At 43.9% G+C, this 18023-nt stretch overlaps 2 protein-coding genes across 5 annotated transcripts in view; one reads left to right on the top strand and one right to left on the bottom strand.

The window, feature by feature from the left end:
* LOC105028815 (MAM and LDL-receptor class A domain-containing protein 1) overlaps window positions 1-13899 on the bottom strand; it is a 25126-nt gene extending 11227 nt beyond the window's left edge. For 2 of the 4 annotated variants that reach the window (XM_034288544.1, XM_029119154.2), the window contains exons 1-7: window positions 3558-3658; window positions 2139-2267; window positions 998-1126; window positions 833-929; window positions 570-732; window positions 324-455; window positions 47-114 (exon numbers count right to left, since the gene is read on the bottom strand). In XM_034288544.1, coding sequence (XP_034144435.1) covers window positions 47-114; window positions 324-445 — 190 coding nt within the window. In that variant the 5' untranslated portion in view covers window positions 446-455; window positions 570-732; window positions 833-929; ... (1 more) ...; window positions 2139-2267; window positions 3558-3658. Of the gene's footprint in view, window positions 1-46; window positions 115-323; window positions 456-569; window positions 733-832; window positions 930-997; window positions 1127-2138; window positions 2268-3557; window positions 3659-13808 lie in introns of those variants that run through there. The other 2 variants (XM_029119157.2, XM_029119158.2) reach the window with 2 other exon arrangements.
* On the top strand, window positions 6936-18023 carry LOC105028816 (plexin domain-containing protein 2-like). Its single transcript, XM_010901825.3, has 13 exons — window positions 6936-7470; window positions 8837-9006; window positions 9502-9645; window positions 11224-11293; window positions 11804-11926; window positions 13834-13952; window positions 14043-14142; window positions 14267-14362; window positions 14480-14561; window positions 14917-14977; window positions 15079-15313; window positions 16648-16811; window positions 17088-18023. The coding sequence occupies exons 1-13, from the start codon at window positions 7386-7388 to the stop codon at window positions 17310-17312; spliced, it is 1674 nt and encodes a 557-aa protein (XP_010900127.1). The 5' UTR covers window positions 6936-7385; the 3' UTR covers window positions 17313-18023.

The following is an 18023-nucleotide window of genomic DNA, read 5'->3' as shown; positions in this document are numbered from 1 at the left end:
AGAGAATCTCTACAGACTCTGAGGTTTTGGTAACACTCAGCCGTACCAGAGCCAGATGTGTGGTCTTTTCCTGGTGATCTTTTCCACAGATGGGAAGTGGTCTGGTCTGGGTACCTTTAAACATACCAGAAAGACAGATTGAGGATGATGATGATTTGATGAAAACAAGAATGATTATTGGGACGGGATGATGAGGACCAGAACAAATATGAGGATAAGGATGATGAGAAGGATGATTACACGGATGGTCATTATAATACGGATGATAATGGGGAAGATAATGGATGACAGCGAGTGAACGGGTGCTACTGTAATATCATTACCAGGCACAGGTGTCTTTCTCAAAGGTTTTGGGAACCTGCCGGTATGTCCCCCTCCCTGCACCTGTCAAAGCTGATATCATCCAGCACGACGTCCTTTGCACCGAAATATGACGGCTCCACATAAAACACTAACTAAAGAGAGCAAGACAGAGAACATGAAAATGTATGCTGTTATCAATTTCCTGTAAGTCACTCCAAAGTGTGTGTGTGCGAGCGTGTGTGTCAGTGTTAGTTTTCAATGCCAACCTTAAAACCTCCTGGTTGATTACCAATGAAGGCTGTGGATTTCTGCCATTCATTAGTTTGCTGAGGCTTTATGTGCAGGAGATCAGTGGTCACAGAGCCTCGGATCATCTTCAGATACAGATTAGTTGACGAACCCATGTCATAAATGAGGAATGACCAGAAGCTGAAACATTGAGGTGCATCTTCAGTACAACAATTACTTTTCTTATGCAATGATTAAACTATCTATTTACCAAAGGGAGACTCTGACTATTTATTCTTACCTGATCTGGCATCCCAGGGCCCCTGTTTTGTTAACTGAATACTCCAACACAGCCTTTGTAATGTCTGGTGATTCTTCTTTCACATATATGAAATGACCTGTGACACATAAACACCTGGATTAAACAGGTCAAGTACTGTGTGTGTGTGTTTATGGAGACATTTACCCCATGGTGATCCTGTGGTATGGTCCTGTCCTGGTATCAGGCTGATGTTGGCCATCTCCCATCTCCAGCGATACCGTCCCTCACTGATGTCCTTCCAGCCACAGGAGTGGGACTCAAAATTACACGACCCTGAGAGGAGACAGCAAGGTCATGTTCATAAGGCCCCAAATGGAAGAAATCAGACTGAAATACCAACTGAAACAGGTGTCATTTTTTGTAGCAATTTTGCTTCAGTGTTACCAAAATTCACAGAAGAAAGAGTTATGGAAGGTTTCTTGAGCTGTCCCCATAAGAAAATAGTTTTTGGTACGAAGTATAATCCTTGTGTTCCATGTTGAAACCTCTGTGGAAAGGGTCCAACATGGAACCGAAAAAGGTTCTAGCTGAGACTTAAGTGTTCCAACCCTAACCCCTAACCCCAACCCAAGGATTCTCCATTATTCAACATTATTCCAGAAATCAGGTTGTAGGTACATCAGAGGAGGGACTGACGGCTAGGTGAGATAGTAGCTGGGTTAACAGAGGAGAGACTGATGGCTAGGTGAGATAGTAGCTGGGTTAACAGAGGAGAGACTGACGGCTAGGTGAGATAGTAGCTGGGTTAACAGAGGAGAGACTGATGGCTAGGTGAGATAGTAGCTGGGTTAACAGAGGAGAGACTGATGGCTAGGTGAGATAGTAGCTGGGTTAACAGAGGAGGGATTGACGGCTAGGTGAGATAGTAGCTGGGTTAACAGAGGAGGGACTGATGGCTAGGTGAGATAGTAGCTGGGTTAACAGAGGAGGGACTGATGGCTAGGTGAGATAGTAGCTGGGTTAACAGAGGAGGGACTGATGGCTAGGTGAGATAGTAGCTGGGTTAACAGAGGAGGGACTGACGGCTAGGTGAGATAGTAGCTGGGTTAACAGAGGAGGGACTGATGGCTAGGTGAGATAGTAGCTGGGTTAACAGAGGAGGGACTGATGGCTAGGTGAGATAGTAGCTGGGTTAACAGAGGAGAGACTGATGGCTAGGTGAGATAGTAGCTGGGTTAACAGAGGAGGGACTGATGGCTAGGTGAGATAGTAGCTGGGTTAACAGAGGAGGGACTGATGGCTAGGTGAGATAGTAGCTGCTAGTGAAGTGGGAAGGAGGACGCACCGCAGAACTCTTCATCCGTCCCATCCTCACAGTCCTGCTTGAAATCACAGTCAACATCACCGGGGACGCATTTCCCAGACGCACACAGGAAGTCTCCCTGAGGACAACAGGAAACCAGGACCACAGAAACTGAGAAACAGAATTGGCAATTAGTGGAGTTCCATCTGCTCTTCAGCGCGTGCCTACAAGCTAAAGGAATCCGGACTGAGCGCGCTGTGTGATCGATCATCCTGCACCTGTTATGTAAACGCTGCAGCCAAGCCAGACGACTATTGGTCATTGAACACCAAGAAATTGTTAGTACATCAAAATATGTGCACCTCATGCCTCATCCATACGGTCTACAAACAGATTGCAGGCAATGACCTTGCCACAAGGTGTCGCTAGAGAGCAGCATAGTGATCGTTTCCCCCTCCCTGCGTGGCCTCCTCATGTCCTGCATCCATCGCCACCGGGAGTTATATTTCACTTCCTTCATCTGATCGTTGTCGTATATTTCTATGACAACTTTACATCAGTGAATTTCTGTGATTGGAGAATCGGTGGGGAAATGTACCTGGCTCAAATTGTAGTCTTGATTGAAATGTGATTGAAATGTGATTGAAATGTGATTGAAATGTGATTGAAATGTGATTGCATGGGCAACCTGCATGGGCCCCGGGCCAAGACGTTGAACGTTGTTTCATTGTGTAAATGTGTCGATGCAACAGCCTAATAGTAACCTAAGGTAGCAAATTTGGTGCCACGGGCGTGCTGTTTCCAAAGTACGGAAAATAATTTTTTGTTTTCACATTTTAATTCATGCTGATCAACAGGGACAAACTGACAACTTGTCCATTTGATCATCACAGAGTCAACGCTGGACAAGTTGCCATATGCACGATATCTGTCAACAACTCTGCCATTCAGGGACATTCCAATGGGATGATGCTGCAAGAAGTGGGATGAATGACTGAACCCCCCCGCCTGCACACACACACACACACTCGCACACACACACACACCCACACACACACACACACACACACAATAAAGCAAGTGTGCATGGCAATACTGTAATCTCTATGACAGTCATACTGGAAAATGTAACACTCTCGCAGTAAGCTCATCACCTTCTGAAAATGTTTTTACAAATAGTAGACCCTTGATTATATTTGAAATAATTTACATATGATGTCTACTAGAATATACATAATTTCCCCTTTCCCTTCCCTAAAAGCATAACACTTTCCTCACATCCAACTGTCAATTACAGAAAAGGTTATCACTGATTTAGTCACCTTACTATTCTATGCCTTTTATGCATTATTGTCATGTAACATGTATGACCAAAAGATGCTTCCACCAGACACATACTGTACACACATACACATAGTTACAGAAGGATTAGTGTCAGTCATTGTTTGTGGCACAACTCACCTGATAAGAGCACCAATAATATTCTCATGTTGAACAAAAATAATTAGAACAAGAGTATAATCTATGAAGTTTGGTCAGCATGAGGGTTAAATCAGTGTTGCCTGGCGATGATATGAACTCTACCCAGAGTACACTCCCTTCCAAGAATGCATTTGACAGAACATGCTACAATGATTCCATTATCTGTTTGGTCATTCAGTGGTTCTTGTACCCAAGATCTGCTTAAAGTCCACAAAGCTCACTCGTTAAAGGGGCAGTACGTAAGGTTTTTACAGTACTAAACCACTATTGTTCTACACAGAGCCTCAGTTATAACCAGTCTCATTCCTAACCAGTCTCATTCCTAACCAGTCTCAGTCCTAACCAGTCCCAGTTTTAACCAGTCTCATTCCTAACCAGTCTCATTCCTAACCAGTCCCAGTTTTAACCAGTCTCATTCCTAACCAGTCTCAGTCCTAACCAGTCTCAATCCTAACCAGTCTCAGTCCTAACCAGTCTCATTCCTAACCAGTCTCATTCCTAACCAGTCTCAGTCCTAACCAGTCCCAGTTTTAACCAGTCTCATTCCTAACCAGTCTCATTCCTAACCAGTCCCAGTTTTAACCAGTCTCATTCCTAACCAGTCTCATTCCTAACCAGTCTCAGTCCTAACCAGTCTCAATCCTAACCAGTCTCAGTCCTAACCAGTCTCATTCCTAACCAGTCTCATTCCTAACCAGTCTCAGTCCTAACCAGTCTCATTCCTAACCAGTCTCAGTCCTAACCAGTCTCATTCCTAACCAGTCTCAGTCCTAACCAGTCTCATTCCTAACCAGTCTCAGTCCTAACCAGTCTCATTCCTAACCAGTCTCAGTCTTAGCGAGCTCCGTCCTGACGTGGACCTGTGTTTTATTATTACTAATTATTATTAATGGCTGTACACTCACTACTTTACATTGTAGCAAAGTTTCATTTCTTCAGTGTTGTCACATGAAAAGACATACTGTGTACTCACTTTTGTGAAATACTGTATTTGACTGGGCGCATGACATCACGTCGATACACAATATGAACACTTGCTGAAACCACATATTGTTTATGGTGCGTAACCAATCAGCGGTGTTGACCCCTGTCAGCACAGTCCTTGGAAGTGTGATATTTCACTGACTGGTTCAAAGGCTTAAGCATCCTCATTTTAATTAATGCTGCCAAGGACACAGCTGAAAGCAGGATCTTGTCCAATCACTACCACCCAACTCAGTGCGTGTACTAGGACTTAAGGCATTGTTGTCAAAGCAAAACCGGAGAGAAGCTGACATACTGAATGATACTCTTTATTTTGGGTCCCAATTTCCATCTGTAGATATTATCAACAAACCTTCAACAAACGTCAATCACATTATCGGTTGACAAGCAACAGCTGTCTAAGGTTAAAGTTAGGGTTAGGTTTAGAATAAGGTTACGGGCAAGGGTTATGTGTAGGGATAGAATAAAGGTTACGTTTAGGATATACGGGGGGAGAAGTATTTTATACACTGCCAATTTTGCAGGTTTTCCTACTTACAAAGCATGGTTTTTCTTTAAGAAGCCCTCCTGTTCTCCACTCATTACCTGTATTAACTGCACCTGTTTGAACTCGTTACCTGTATAAAAGACACCTGTCAGACTCCAACCTCTCCACAATGGCCAAGACCAGAGAGCTGTGTAAGGACATCAGGGATAAAATTGTAGACCTGCACAAGGCTGGGATGGGCTACAGGAAAAAAGGCAAGCAGCTTGGTGAGAAGGCAACAACTGTTGGCGCAATTATTAGAAAATGGAAGAAGTTCAAGATGACGGTCAATCTCCCTCGGTCTGGGGCTCCATGCAAGATCTCACCTGGTGGGGCATCAATGATCATGAGGAAGGTGAGGGATCAGCCCAGAACTACACGGCATGAGCTGGTCAATGACCTGAAGAGAGCTGGGACCACAGTCTCAAAGAAAACCATTAGTAACACACTATGCCGTCATGGATTAAAATCCTGCAGCGCACGCAAGGTCCCCCTGCTCAAGCCAGCACATGTCCAGGCCCGTCAGAAGTTTGCCAATGACCATCTGGATGATCCAGAGGAGGAATGGGAGAAGGCCATGTGGTCTGATGAGACAAAAATAGAGCTTTTTGGTCTAAACTCCACTCGCCGTGTTTGGAGGAAGAAGAAAGATGAGTACAACCCCAAGAACACCATCCCAACAGTGAAGCATGAAGGTGGAAACATCATTCTTTGGGGATGCTTTTCTGCAAAGGGGACAGGACGACTGCACCGTATTGAGGGGAGGATGGATGGGGCCATGTATCGCGAGATCTTGGCCAACAACCTCCTTGCCTCAGTAAGAGCATTGAAGATGGCTGGGTCTTCCAGCATGACAACGACCAGAAACACACAGCCAGGGCAACTAAGGAGTGGCTCCGTAAGAAGCATCTCAAGGTCCTGGAGTGGCCTAACCAGTCTACAGACCTGAACCCAATAGAAAATCTTTGGAGGGAGCTGAAAGTCTGTATTGCCCAGCGACAGCCCCGAAACCTGAAGGATCTGGAGAAGTGGGCCAAAATACCTTATGCAGTGTGTGCAAACCTGGTCAGGAACAACAGGAAACATATGATCTCTGTAATTGCAAACAAAGGGTTCTGTACCAAATATTAAGTTCTGCTTTTCTGATGTATCAAATACTTATGTCATGCAATAAACTGCAAATTAATTACTTAAAAATCATACAATGTGATTTTCTGGATTTTTGATTTTAGATTCTGTCACTCACAGTTGAAGAGTACCTATGATAAAAATTACAGACTTCTACATGCTTTGTAAGTGGGAAAACCTGCAAAATCGGCAGTGTATCAAATACTTGTTCTCCCCACTGTAGGTAAGTCTTAGGGCTAGTCGATAGTTAGTTAAAACGTTAAAGATAGTCAGTAGACACACTGTAGAGCTTCTACAGGCACAACCTAACATGTCACCCATGTCTGTTTAATTCCACCCACTTTGAGACAAGCTGACGTGGACTAAGCAGAGTACAATTACATTGCACCACCAGCACAGACCCTGAATTACTATCCACTCCCACTTTCTCAAAACACGCGCGCGAGCTTCCTGCAGCTGGAACGCCTCTCAGCCGCGTGAGACATCTCACACTCTTACAAACTGTAGCATTCTAGTAGAAAATTCTCAAGAGCAGACGGCCATATAGTTGAAACAAACAGGCATATGTGTACGGTGAACACATGCGCACACACCCACACACACACGCTAAGACAGCACATGCACACACACCCACACACGCACGCTAAGACAGCACATGCACACGCACACACACCCACACACACACGCACGCTAAGACAGCATTGGCACACAGAGGAGGAGGCAGCGACCACTTTTCGCAGTGTGTCAATTTCCTGCTCTAACACACCATCTCCACGCTCCAACTGTGATATTGGAGATTATCATGCCGCCAAGGGACATTTACAGCACCGCAGGCCAGTCACTGCCATCAGACTTCCTGACTATTTACAAGTACCCATCCGGTTCAGATGATCGCACAACCTTTCCGAAGTAGAATTAGCTCATTCTGATTCTTAATTTGTGTTAAGTGGACATTTCCTGGAAACGGGAAGTATTGCTTTTGAAATGTTTCAAATATTATTTTAAAAATATAACTTCTGGATTTTATTTCATACCTTGCACAGCGTTTTTGTTTGAAAAGTGGGCAACCTTCCGACTGAATAGAATAACATTTGAAGACAAAAAAACATTCTGAAATTGCATGTGCGTGTTTTAGCAAAAAACAGAAGAACAGACTTAGGGAACAAACAATGATGAAGAATCAACATTTTATCATCAGAATATTAATACTTTTCCAGTGTCAAACAAGCCCTGTGGAATTGTTGCCTGCAAATGGTAAGTCATTATGATTCTAGAATTCTCCTTGGCATATTTATGTCCTTGTATCTCAGCCTTGAGCATTAAGATTTCTTTATATCCTTCATTTTTTAATATATATATATATATTTAAAGCAAACAAATGTTGAAGCAATTACTGTAGCCTAAACATTAGACCATAAAATAATAGGAAACAATTATTTAGTATATCATTCACGGAACTACTGAATGAGAAAAGAGATGGACTTATCGTAGAACGTAATTTTTCTGAGAAATTATCTGTTTGTTTTTGACTCAAATAAATATTGTTTGTTACAAGATCTTATTAAAAGGTCTGATATGATTTGTCTCTGTGTGTCCCCAAAACCTAGCTAAAAACCTGTCATTTTTATCTATTAAGATTATTAGTCACTGAATCCATGAATCTGAGTGTTTACACATTGGAGACTAGCAGTAACCTGAACACTTGGTGACACTCTGAAACGGAAAAGACATTCCCGCTCTGTCATAGCTGCCCCTGTTCCGTCCTCTGGGCTGGGCTTGTCAATGTGAAGAATGTGAGAGACATTCAATCTTTCCTGTGAAAAGAGGGGGGAGTGGACAGTTGCTATCTGTGGCAGGATTTGGTTGAAGAAGGTTGGGTGTTTGCTTGGCCAGGTAAGAGAGGGTATAGTAGGCTGTTTAGGTCTCTCACATGTTGCACTTCCAGCCAAACAGGCGTAGGCTACAACGTCTCCCTCTGAAGACATTCAACATGTCACCCTCACGTGGGACATTCTTGGGACATTTTCAAACACTGGTGGGATAGATCAATGAGTGGGTTGGAGATGTTTGTCAGTTTCAACATAAGGTCCAACTGCCATTTGGCAGCTGCCTTTACTTCAACCCCTCCAAAATAGAGAGGGCCGGGAGGGCTGCCACCATGGGAGATAACTGCCTTGCTCCGGGACAGGACAACATATTTACATTTCCTTTTTTCATTTTGCTGGCACTGGGATTCAATCACAGGGCCACCTGTTGCCCCACTGAATTCTTCCCTGAGTAATCCTTTATTTAGCTGGGCAGGTGGGCACAGTTTGCACTATGGTCGTACGCCATTTTTAATCCAGTGTGTGTGTGTGCTGTGGCGTTGGACTGGGGGGAAAGGGGTACTAAGCATTTAGGGCCCTAACGTGTAGAAGGTCCCTCAAAAATGTTTGAATCTTGAATAAAGAGGGGAGGGGCCCTCAAAGACTGCCTATGTATAGAGCCCAGAATTTTGTGCTACACCCGGGTGTGTGCGTGTGTGTGTGTGTGTGTGTGTGCGTGTGTCTCAAGCACTTAAAGGTCAGAGTGTATGACATCTCTGTGTGTGTGTGTGTGTGTGTGTGTGTGTTTGGTCCAGATCTAAGAGGTGCCTTTGGGGACCAGACCTCCAGGCAGAGTGAGGGGAGGTGGCTGGCTACCTCCAGGCCAGGGTTCCCAGGCTGGGCCAGTGACAACCACCATGGCCGCTACCAGGATCAGAATGACCTGCTGACTGAGAAGGGACACGACAACAGCTCCCAGATCAAAGTAGGAACACTAATATAAGATATGTGTTATTGTTTGGACCATAGACATTACATATGGTTCCAGAATAATTGACTAGAGCAGGACAAAAACCTGTTCTCATTGGATGGAAACCGACATGTCTTGTTATCTGCGCAGACATGCTTGTTATCATGAGGCTCAGTGTGTAATGCCAGGGGGGGGTGGGTTGAAGTCCTACTGGGAAAAGGGTGTACCTGTGTACACAACTACTGTACTATAAATCACCTGCTGTGATTGCCTGCTAAATTCACCGAAATGTAGGCAAACCACTAGGCTATTTGGTGTTTAAGGTTAAAAAAGTCTGACATTTGCACTTTAAAATGTAAACATTTAGATGATGCCCAGTACCAGTCAAAGGTTTGGACGCACTGACCCGTTCACCGGGGCTCAGGGAGAAATGTGTGTTCTGTTCAGGCGATACGTTGGCCACCCCCAGTCTACGATAACATTGAATAAACTGGGGGTGTTTACTCTCAGGACATGGACCACAGCTACTACACATCCAAGATCTACGGGGCCTCCGAGGCTGTCAGTAAAAATCTGTGGGTGGATGTGGATAAGCTGGACCCGGGGAAGGCGAAGACCCATGGCCTGCTCTCCAATATGCACCGACAAGCAGCGGTATGCAGCCTTAGTAGGGTGGATGTAGGCCGCGTCCACCACAGACATGCTTCTCAGTAGTTGGAAAATCAGTACAGTTGCATTAATCAGAGAACAACTGAGAGTGTAATAACAGGTTGAAAGAAATTACTGAATTCCCACCTACAGTGAGGGAAAAAAGTATTTGATCCCCTGCTGATTTTGTATGTTTGCCCACTAACATTATCAGTCTATAATTTTAATGGTAGGTTTATTTAAACAGTGTGAGACAGAATAACAACAAAAAAATCCAGAAAAACGCATGTCAAAAATGTTATAAATTGATTTGCATTTTAATGAGTGAAATAAGTATTCGAACCCTCTGCAAAACATGACTTAGTACTTGGTGGCAAAACCCTTGTTGGCAATCACAGAGGTCTGATGTTTCTTGTAATTGTCCACCAGGTTTGCACACATCTCACAAGGGATTTTGTCCCACTCCTCTTTGCAGATCTTCTCCAAGTCATTATGGTTTTGAGGCTGACGTTAGGCGGTGGGGATGGTGTTCTTGTTGTCATAGGCAAAATTCCTCCTCCTCCAAACATGGCGAGTTGAGTTGATGCCAAAGAGCTTGATTTTGGTCTCATCTGACCACAACACTTTCACCCAGTTCTCCTCTGAATCATGTTCATTGGCATACTTCAGACAGGCCTGTACATGTGCTTTCTTGAGCAGGGGGACCTTGCTGGCGCTGCAGGATTTCAGTCCTTCACGGACGTAGTGTGTTACCAATTGTTTTCTTGGTGACTATGGTCCCAGCTGCCTTGAGATCATTGACAAGATCCTCTCGTGTAGATCTGGGCTGATTCCTCACCGTTCTCATGATCATTGCAACTCCACGAGGTGAGGTCTTGCATGGAGCCCCAGACCGAGGGAGATTGACAGTTCTTTTGTGTTTCTTCCATTTGCAAATAATCGCACCAACTGTTGTCACCTTCTCACCAAGCTGCATGGCTATGGTCCTGTAGCCCATTCCAGCCTTGTGTAGGTCTACAATCTTGTGCCTGACATCCTTGGACAGCTCTTTGGTCTTGGCCATAGTGGAGGGTTTGGAATCTGATTGATTGATTGGTTCTGTAGACACGTGTCTTTTACACAGGTAACAAACTGAGATTAGGAGCACTCCCTTTAAGAGTGTGCTCCTAATCTCAGCTTGTTACCTGTATAAAAGATACCTGGGAGCCAGAATCTCTATGATTGAGAGGGGATGAATTACTTATTTCACTAATTAAACTACAAATGAACTGATAACATTTTTGACATGCTTTAGTCTGGATTCTTTTGTTCTTATTATGTCCCTCACTGTTCAAATGAACCTACCATTAAAATGATAGACCGTTAATTTCTTTCTCAGGGGGCAAACGTACAAAATCAGTGGGGGATCAAATACTTTTTTCCCTCACTGTAGCTATTGTAAAATGAGTACATTAGCTGGAACTCTCTCCAGATAACAGCATCTGCTTAATTACTAAAATTGACATGCAATAAACTGTACATACCAACTGTCACTGAATTGTATTGTCACTGAATTACATCTAATCTATGTGGTTCTGTATTTAGAGAGTGAATCTCTCCTTTGAGTTCCCTTTCTATGGGCACAAGCTGCGAGAAATCACTGTGGCAACAGGCGGTAAGTTCCGGCGTAGAACATTAGAACATATATCACTTAAATAACAACTCTGTTGTGATCTTGGAATATAACGGTTGTTGTTTTCTAGATTCAGTACAATAATTAGGATATTGTGATTATTCGTTTTCTATAGTTTTTTGGGTTAAAGGGAATTTGTATGAGAGAGAGTTTTTTTTGTGTGGAGTATGGTTAGAGAATGCCATTGAGTGCTAATCCCTATTGTTTGGTATTAGATAGCCACCAACGTCTTGGATAATGCTTTTTGATGATCAGCCTTTTCTGAGCAACCCTCGAAACAGTGACTACAGGAAAGGACTGGTCTTGGGATAGGCAGATGTGGTGTTAACTGGAACGGGAGATTCCAGATTAACAACAAAAGCACAATTCTGAATGTGTGCAAATGTACTTTAGTTATTAAAGGTGATTATCTTTCTTTATGTGTGTGTGTGTGTGTTTGTGTATGTGTGTGTGTGTGTGTGCATTTGGCCACGCCCCTCTGCACTCTGTCAGGTTTCATCTACACAGGAGATGTGATCCACAGGATGTTGACAGCCACCCAGTACATCGCCCCTCTGATGGCCAACTTTGACCCCAGTGTCTCAGCTAACTGCACCGTTAGTTACTTTGACAACGGTAAGTCATGCAGAATGGAAAGGCACAGCCTTGGTGGTTAACTGAGATATACAGCTCCGGAAAAAATTAAGAGACAACTGCACCTTTTTCTCTCCTTTCCAAAAACGCTGTGCCTATAGATACTCATATACAGCTCTAGAAAAGGAATGTTTTGAGTGAGGAACAGAAGCGTTCAATTTGCAGTGGTCTCTTAAATGTAACCCTTCTGTTCCTCACTCAAAACATTCCTTTTCTAGAGCAGTATATGAGTATCTATAGGCACAGCGTTGGTGGTTAACATGTATATGAGTATCTACAGTGGGGAGAACAGGTATTTGATACACTGCCGATTTTGCAGGTTTTCCTACTTACAAAGCATGTAGAGGTCTGTAATTGTCCAGAAAATCTAAATGTATGATTTTTTTATAATTAATTTGCATTTTATTGCATGACATAAGTATTTGATCACCTACCAACCAGTAAAAATTCCAGCTCTCACAGACCTGTTAGTTTGTCTTTGAGAAGCCCTCCTGTTCTCCACTCATTACCTGTATTAACTGCACCTGTTTGAATTTGTTACCTGTATAAAAGACACCTGTCCACACACTCAATCAAACAGACTCCAACCTCTCCACAATGGCCAAGATCAGAGAGCTGTGTAAGGCCATCAGGGATAAAATTGTAGACCTGCACAAGGCTGGGATGGGCTACAGGACAATAGGCAACTGTTGGCGCAATTATTAGAAAATGGAAGAAGTTCAAGATGACGGTCAATCTCCCTCGGTCTGGGGCTCCATGCAAGATCTCACCTGGTGGGGCATCAATGATCATGAGGAAGGTGAGGGATCAGCCCAGAACTACACGGCAGGACCTGGTCAATGACCTGAAGAGAGCTGGGACCACAGTCTCAAAGAAAACCATTAGTAACACATTACGCTGTCATGGATTAAAATCCTGCAGCGCACGCAAGGTCCCCCTGCTCAAGCCAGCACATGTCCAGGCCCGTCAGAAGTTTGCCAATTACCATCTGGATGATCCAGAGGAGGAATTGGAGAAGGTCATGTGGTCTGATGAGACAAAAATAGAGCTTTTTGGTCTAAACTCCACTCGCTGTGTTTGGAGGAAGAAGAAGGATGAGTACAACCCCAAGAACACCATCCCAACCGTGAAGCATGGAGGTGGAAACATCATTCTTTGGGGATGCTTTTCTGCAAAGGGGACAGGACGACTGCACCGTATTGAGGGGAGGATGGATGGGGCCATGTATCGCAAGATCTTGACCAACAACCTCCTTCCCTCAGTAAGAGCATTGAAGATGGGTCGTGGCTGGGTCTTCCAGCATGACAACGACACGAAACACACAGCCAGTAAGAAGCATCTCAAGGTCCTGGAGTGGCCTAACCAGTCTCCAGACCTGACCCCAATAGAAAATCTTTGGAGGGAGCTGAAAGTCTGTATTGCCCAGCGACAGCCCCGAAACCTGAAGGATCTGTAGAAGGTCTGTATGGAGGAGTGGGACAAAATCCCTGCTGCAGTGCGTGCAAACCTGGTCAAGAAAATCAGGAAACATATGATCTCTGTAATTGCAAACAAAGATTTCTGTACCAAATATTAAGTCCTGCTTTTCTGATGTATCAAATACTTATGTCATGCAATAAAATGCTAATTAATTACTTAGAAATCATACAATGTGATTTTCTGGATTTTAGTTTTGGATTCCGTCACTCACAGTTGAAGAATACCTATGCTAAAAATTACAGACTTCTACATGCTTTGTAAGTGGGAAAACCTGCAAAATCGGAAGTGTATCAAATACTTGTTCTCCCCACTGTATAGGCAAAGCCTCGTGGTTAACTGACATGTAGGTGTTTTCTAGGCACTGCCTTGGTGTTTTCTTACCAACCTGTATGGGTTTCTCTGTCCTCTAGGCACAGCCTTGGTTGTCCAATGGGACCACATTCTTCTGCAGGACAGCATCAGTCGAGGACCTTTCACCTTTCAGACCACTCTGCACAACGACGGACACATTGTTTTCGCCTATAAGGAGGTGATTTCCACACTCCCGTCCCGCTCCTCCTCTGGCTGTCATAGACAGTGTCTCAATTTACCTCGGCTGTGATCTCGTTTTTGTGTTTAGGTTCCCATGGACCTCAGTGAGATCAGTGCAGTGAACCACCCAGTCAAAGTGGGTCTCTCGGATGCATTTGTGGTTCTCCACGACATTGAGCAGATACCCAGTGAGTACTGACAGTACAGTCACGCCCTTCATGAGCATCTCTGTTCCTCCAGTACAGTGTGATTGGAGTAGGGAGAACCTTCCCTCTGCCTGACCACCGTTCAACACATACCTAATTTTGCCAGATGTCCGCAGGAAGACCATCTATGAGTACCACAAAGTGGATATCGACAAGTCCAAGATTTCTAACTACACAGCGGTCGAGATTATTCCGCTGCCCAGTAAGTCAGAGGAACGTCACTCAGTTCGGCTAAAACATGTTTTTTTTGCCGAGTAAAACCCCCGTGGGGGAGCATCGGGCCTGGTTGTCAGGGATCCTTCTCCTCTTTATCACTCAGCATGTCTCCAGTTCTCCAGCTGTGGTCCTTGTGTCTCTACTGAGATCGGCTTCGACTGCAGCTGGTGCAGCCGTCTGCAAAGGTAAATACTAACGTTAAGCGGCTCCTTTTGGCTGGTCGAGCGTCCGCTAGCTGACTTACGTCGTCGGTCAAAGGGTCCTCCTCCAACTTGGATAACTGCCCGGTTAAAGCTGTGTGTTAAGAATTGTTGTCGTGAAATGTATTAGAAGGTTTGTGTTCAATCCCCCGATCACGTCAGGAGATTATGAAAAAGGGTTATACCTAAAACTAGATCAATAAACTTCCATGTCTCAAGTGGGAGAAAAGGAGGTGAAGTTGGATAAACATACATGAAAAAACGTCGAAATAATGTACCGTCACTTGGTCGATATAGGATGTGTGGATTATCCGGGTGATAGTTGTTCTGTCCTTGGTAGGTGCTCCAGTGGCATCGACCGGCTTCGTCAGGACTGGGTTGACAAGGGCTGTCCTGAAGAGGTACTCATTATGTTTAAAGGTTTTGTGGTTTCACACCGACTTAAATAATCATCATAACTCGTAAATCAGTCGAGTTATTTGACGACCTGTTACTTTGACAGGAAAAGAAGCGTGGCTGTTCCTTCAACACGGTCGCAACCACCAACACCAGCAACACACCACTTTACAACATGACGCGCAGTCACACTCCAACCACTCAGGTCGCTACAGCAAGAACACAGCGGACCACCGCCTCTGTTTCCACGACTACCACCACCGCTACAACTACTACAACCAGGCCTGGACCCATCTCCAGTGTCGCTGTGACCCGGGGTTTAACCAATGCTTCTACAGCGGGTTAGTAGCAATAGATACATGCTTTCTGCCCAATGCCTTCTATCCAACATGAGCACTAATCCCTCATGGATTTGTTGTGAAAGTACTGAAAGGTATGTATCGAAAATCACTCTCGTTCTGGTTTACCAAATCTAATCCGGAGCTTCTAAATCAATCGAACAAGTGCAATCTTAGGGAAAATAAAATAAATGGAACGATGGTTCTTAACTGGTTTTGGCTCAGAACCAAAACAGCACCAGATTTGCTCGGTCACGTACCAGTTATATTTGCAAAAAATATATCTGGAAAACAAGCATGCTGAGAGTGTATATATGAATTATACAAGGAAACTGCAATAACAAATTTTTCTTGTTTGTAATTCCTGAATTCTTGATAAATCATATTACCTAGTTTACTTGCTTAACATATATATATATAAAAAAAACAATGGTTATAACTCCATATTTTACACACAGTGAATTAAGGAAAATCGTTAGTATTTTATTATTTGAAAAGTATTTTATAAATTTGAAAATGAATTATGTTTATTATAACGTTCCACTTAGTAGTACACCATATGTTTAAATTCAGAGCTTCTTTAGTATGTTTTCATAAGAAATGTACAGTACACCATTTAATAATAAATACATAAATTAAAAACAGGTTATTGACATACTGTATAAATGAATATATTAATTATGAATACGTTATGTGAATACATTATAAAATTAATCAATCAAAATAGTCAGACACATCCCCCCCATTCAAAACATCCTGTGGAACTGAATGTCAGTCGGGCTTTATGTTTGCTCTGGCTGCTCCAGGGCGTATTTGTGACGAGGGTCCGGTCTCCAGCTATTTCCCAGCCTGCTGTCAGATGACAGTGCAACTGTTTACACAACGCATTGACAAATACTACACGCGGGCACCATAGCGGCGTAATACCCACGTCACACGGGGGAGAGAGGACAGGGTGTCCTCATTGTGTGTTCCTAACGCAAAACGTACGCCTCTGTGCAGAAAAACAGCTTGTGTGTTCATGTTAACCACAGCCTTCAGACTTACAGGATCTCAATTTGGGCCTTAGTCTTGGAGACAAATATTCATCTGTATTCTTTTTGGGACATTTTAGATTAAACAAAAATGTCCCTTCGCATAGGTCCTAACGTGAATAATAAATATGCGTTGCACATTTGGGCCTTCTGCATTGGTTCTAACAAGCCCTGCGCTTGGCAAGCTAAGAAAAGCAGCGTTAAAGTATTTCACTATAAAGAAATATCCCAGGCCTGTGACTACCCAGCAGACAGCAAACATTCCCACAACGTCAGCTAACGTCCACACTTGTCCCCATCCAGCTGCGGAGGAAGACGAGTCTGAGGAGCAACAGAGGGAGGTGCGCCTGCAGACTGGTCTCCTGGTGGGCATCTCCCTGGTCATCATCGCCATGGCAGCAGCCGTCATAGCAACGGTGTACATGTACCACAACCCGACCTCCAGTGCCAGCCTGTTTTTCATACAGGTTAGTTCCTGAACCCTGCAAGCACTCTTAATGATTTGTGTCTTTATTGTACACCTTCATTTGGTCAGGAAAGTGCTGAGAACCCATCGTTGGATTTCTTAATTGTCTACATGGAGTAATTACACATTTTAATCGGCAGATATTGTGAAGAATTCTGAATACCTGTATCTGTACTTTTACCGTGGGTGGGTCCTAATTGCAACTAGAACCAGTTGACTATACTCAACTATTTTAGTGTGAACCTCTTTTCAGTTAATCCGCCTCTGCTTCCCCCAGAGGCGTCCGGCTCGCTGGCCTGCCATGAAGTTCCGTTGTGGCTCGGTGAAACCCGCGTACGCAGAGGTGGAGGTCGCAGGGCTTGAGAGGGACAGTCTGGCGGTTATCGGCCCCAAACACGCGTTCATTATCTCTGACCGTGACCGCAGGGAGAGCTTCATGGACGGCAAGGATGGCTTCATCGTCCCCGACCCAAAAGAGCACTTCTTGGCAGACCAGTGCTGACTGGACCCAACTGGAACCAACCACAACTGCCTGGACTGGATGTTACAAGGAGAAAAAATTCAGGTGGCTTGGGGAGGAGCTAGTATTTTATGTTGGTGTAGGAAAGTGTGTTCTATTACCTCGAATTCCAACTGAGATGCAGAAACAGACTTGATTTTTTTTTTGTTACTTTTTATACCCTGGTGGGACCAGTGGAAGATTTTGGATGAAGCTGCTTCTCAGTTGTTCTGTCCATCAGTTCTATGGTGGAAGAACTGTGAATTGCTTCAACCAGAGTGACTAGCCTTTTCTTACAGCGCATTACAACCTCAAGGCTCACAGAGGCTGAGGAAACAAAGACATGCTGATTTAAAAAGGCAAGGAATGTGATCAGCGTGGTAACCAGGTTTGGGTTTCTTAACTGATAACACGACTACAACTCACTTGAGATGGAGATGGACATGGCTCAGGAGAACCTCAGGCCTGAGCACTGAACAAAAATGACTGATCCCCTACTGTAAATATTATTCACCTGCTGTTAATATTATGAAAAATGTATAGAAAAATATACATATATATATATATATTTGTTACAATGATGAGGACTTGTTGTCTGATGATTATTTTTCCTGTACTATCGTTCGCTAAATATTTCAGTCTGAGACTTTCAATTGTCTATTTCCCAAACACCAAGCCTAGGACCTTGACAATAAAAACAGTACGGGTATTCAA

The sequence above is a fragment of the Esox lucius genome, chromosome 3 (genome assembly GCF_011004845.1).
Source record: "Esox lucius isolate fEsoLuc1 chromosome 3, fEsoLuc1.pri, whole genome shotgun sequence".
In the NCBI taxonomy this organism is placed as follows: Eukaryota; Metazoa; Chordata; class Actinopteri; order Esociformes; family Esocidae; genus Esox; species Esox lucius.
The sequence above is the reverse complement of the archived record's forward strand: the minus strand, read 5'-3'. Positions and strand labels throughout refer to the sequence as shown.

Coding starts and splice junctions, on each gene's coding strand:
- LOC105028816 (XM_010901825.3), top strand. CDS start 7,386: ATGATGAAGAATCAACATTTTATCATCAGAATATTAATACTTTTCCAG. Junction 14,143..14,266: donor CGACATTGAGCAGATACCCA/GTGAGTACTGAC, acceptor TAATTTTGCCAG/ATGTCCGCAGGAAGACCATC. Junction 14,562..14,916: donor TGGTGCAGCCGTCTGCAAAG/GTAAATACTAAC, acceptor TGTCCTTGGTAG/GTGCTCCAGTGGCATCGACC.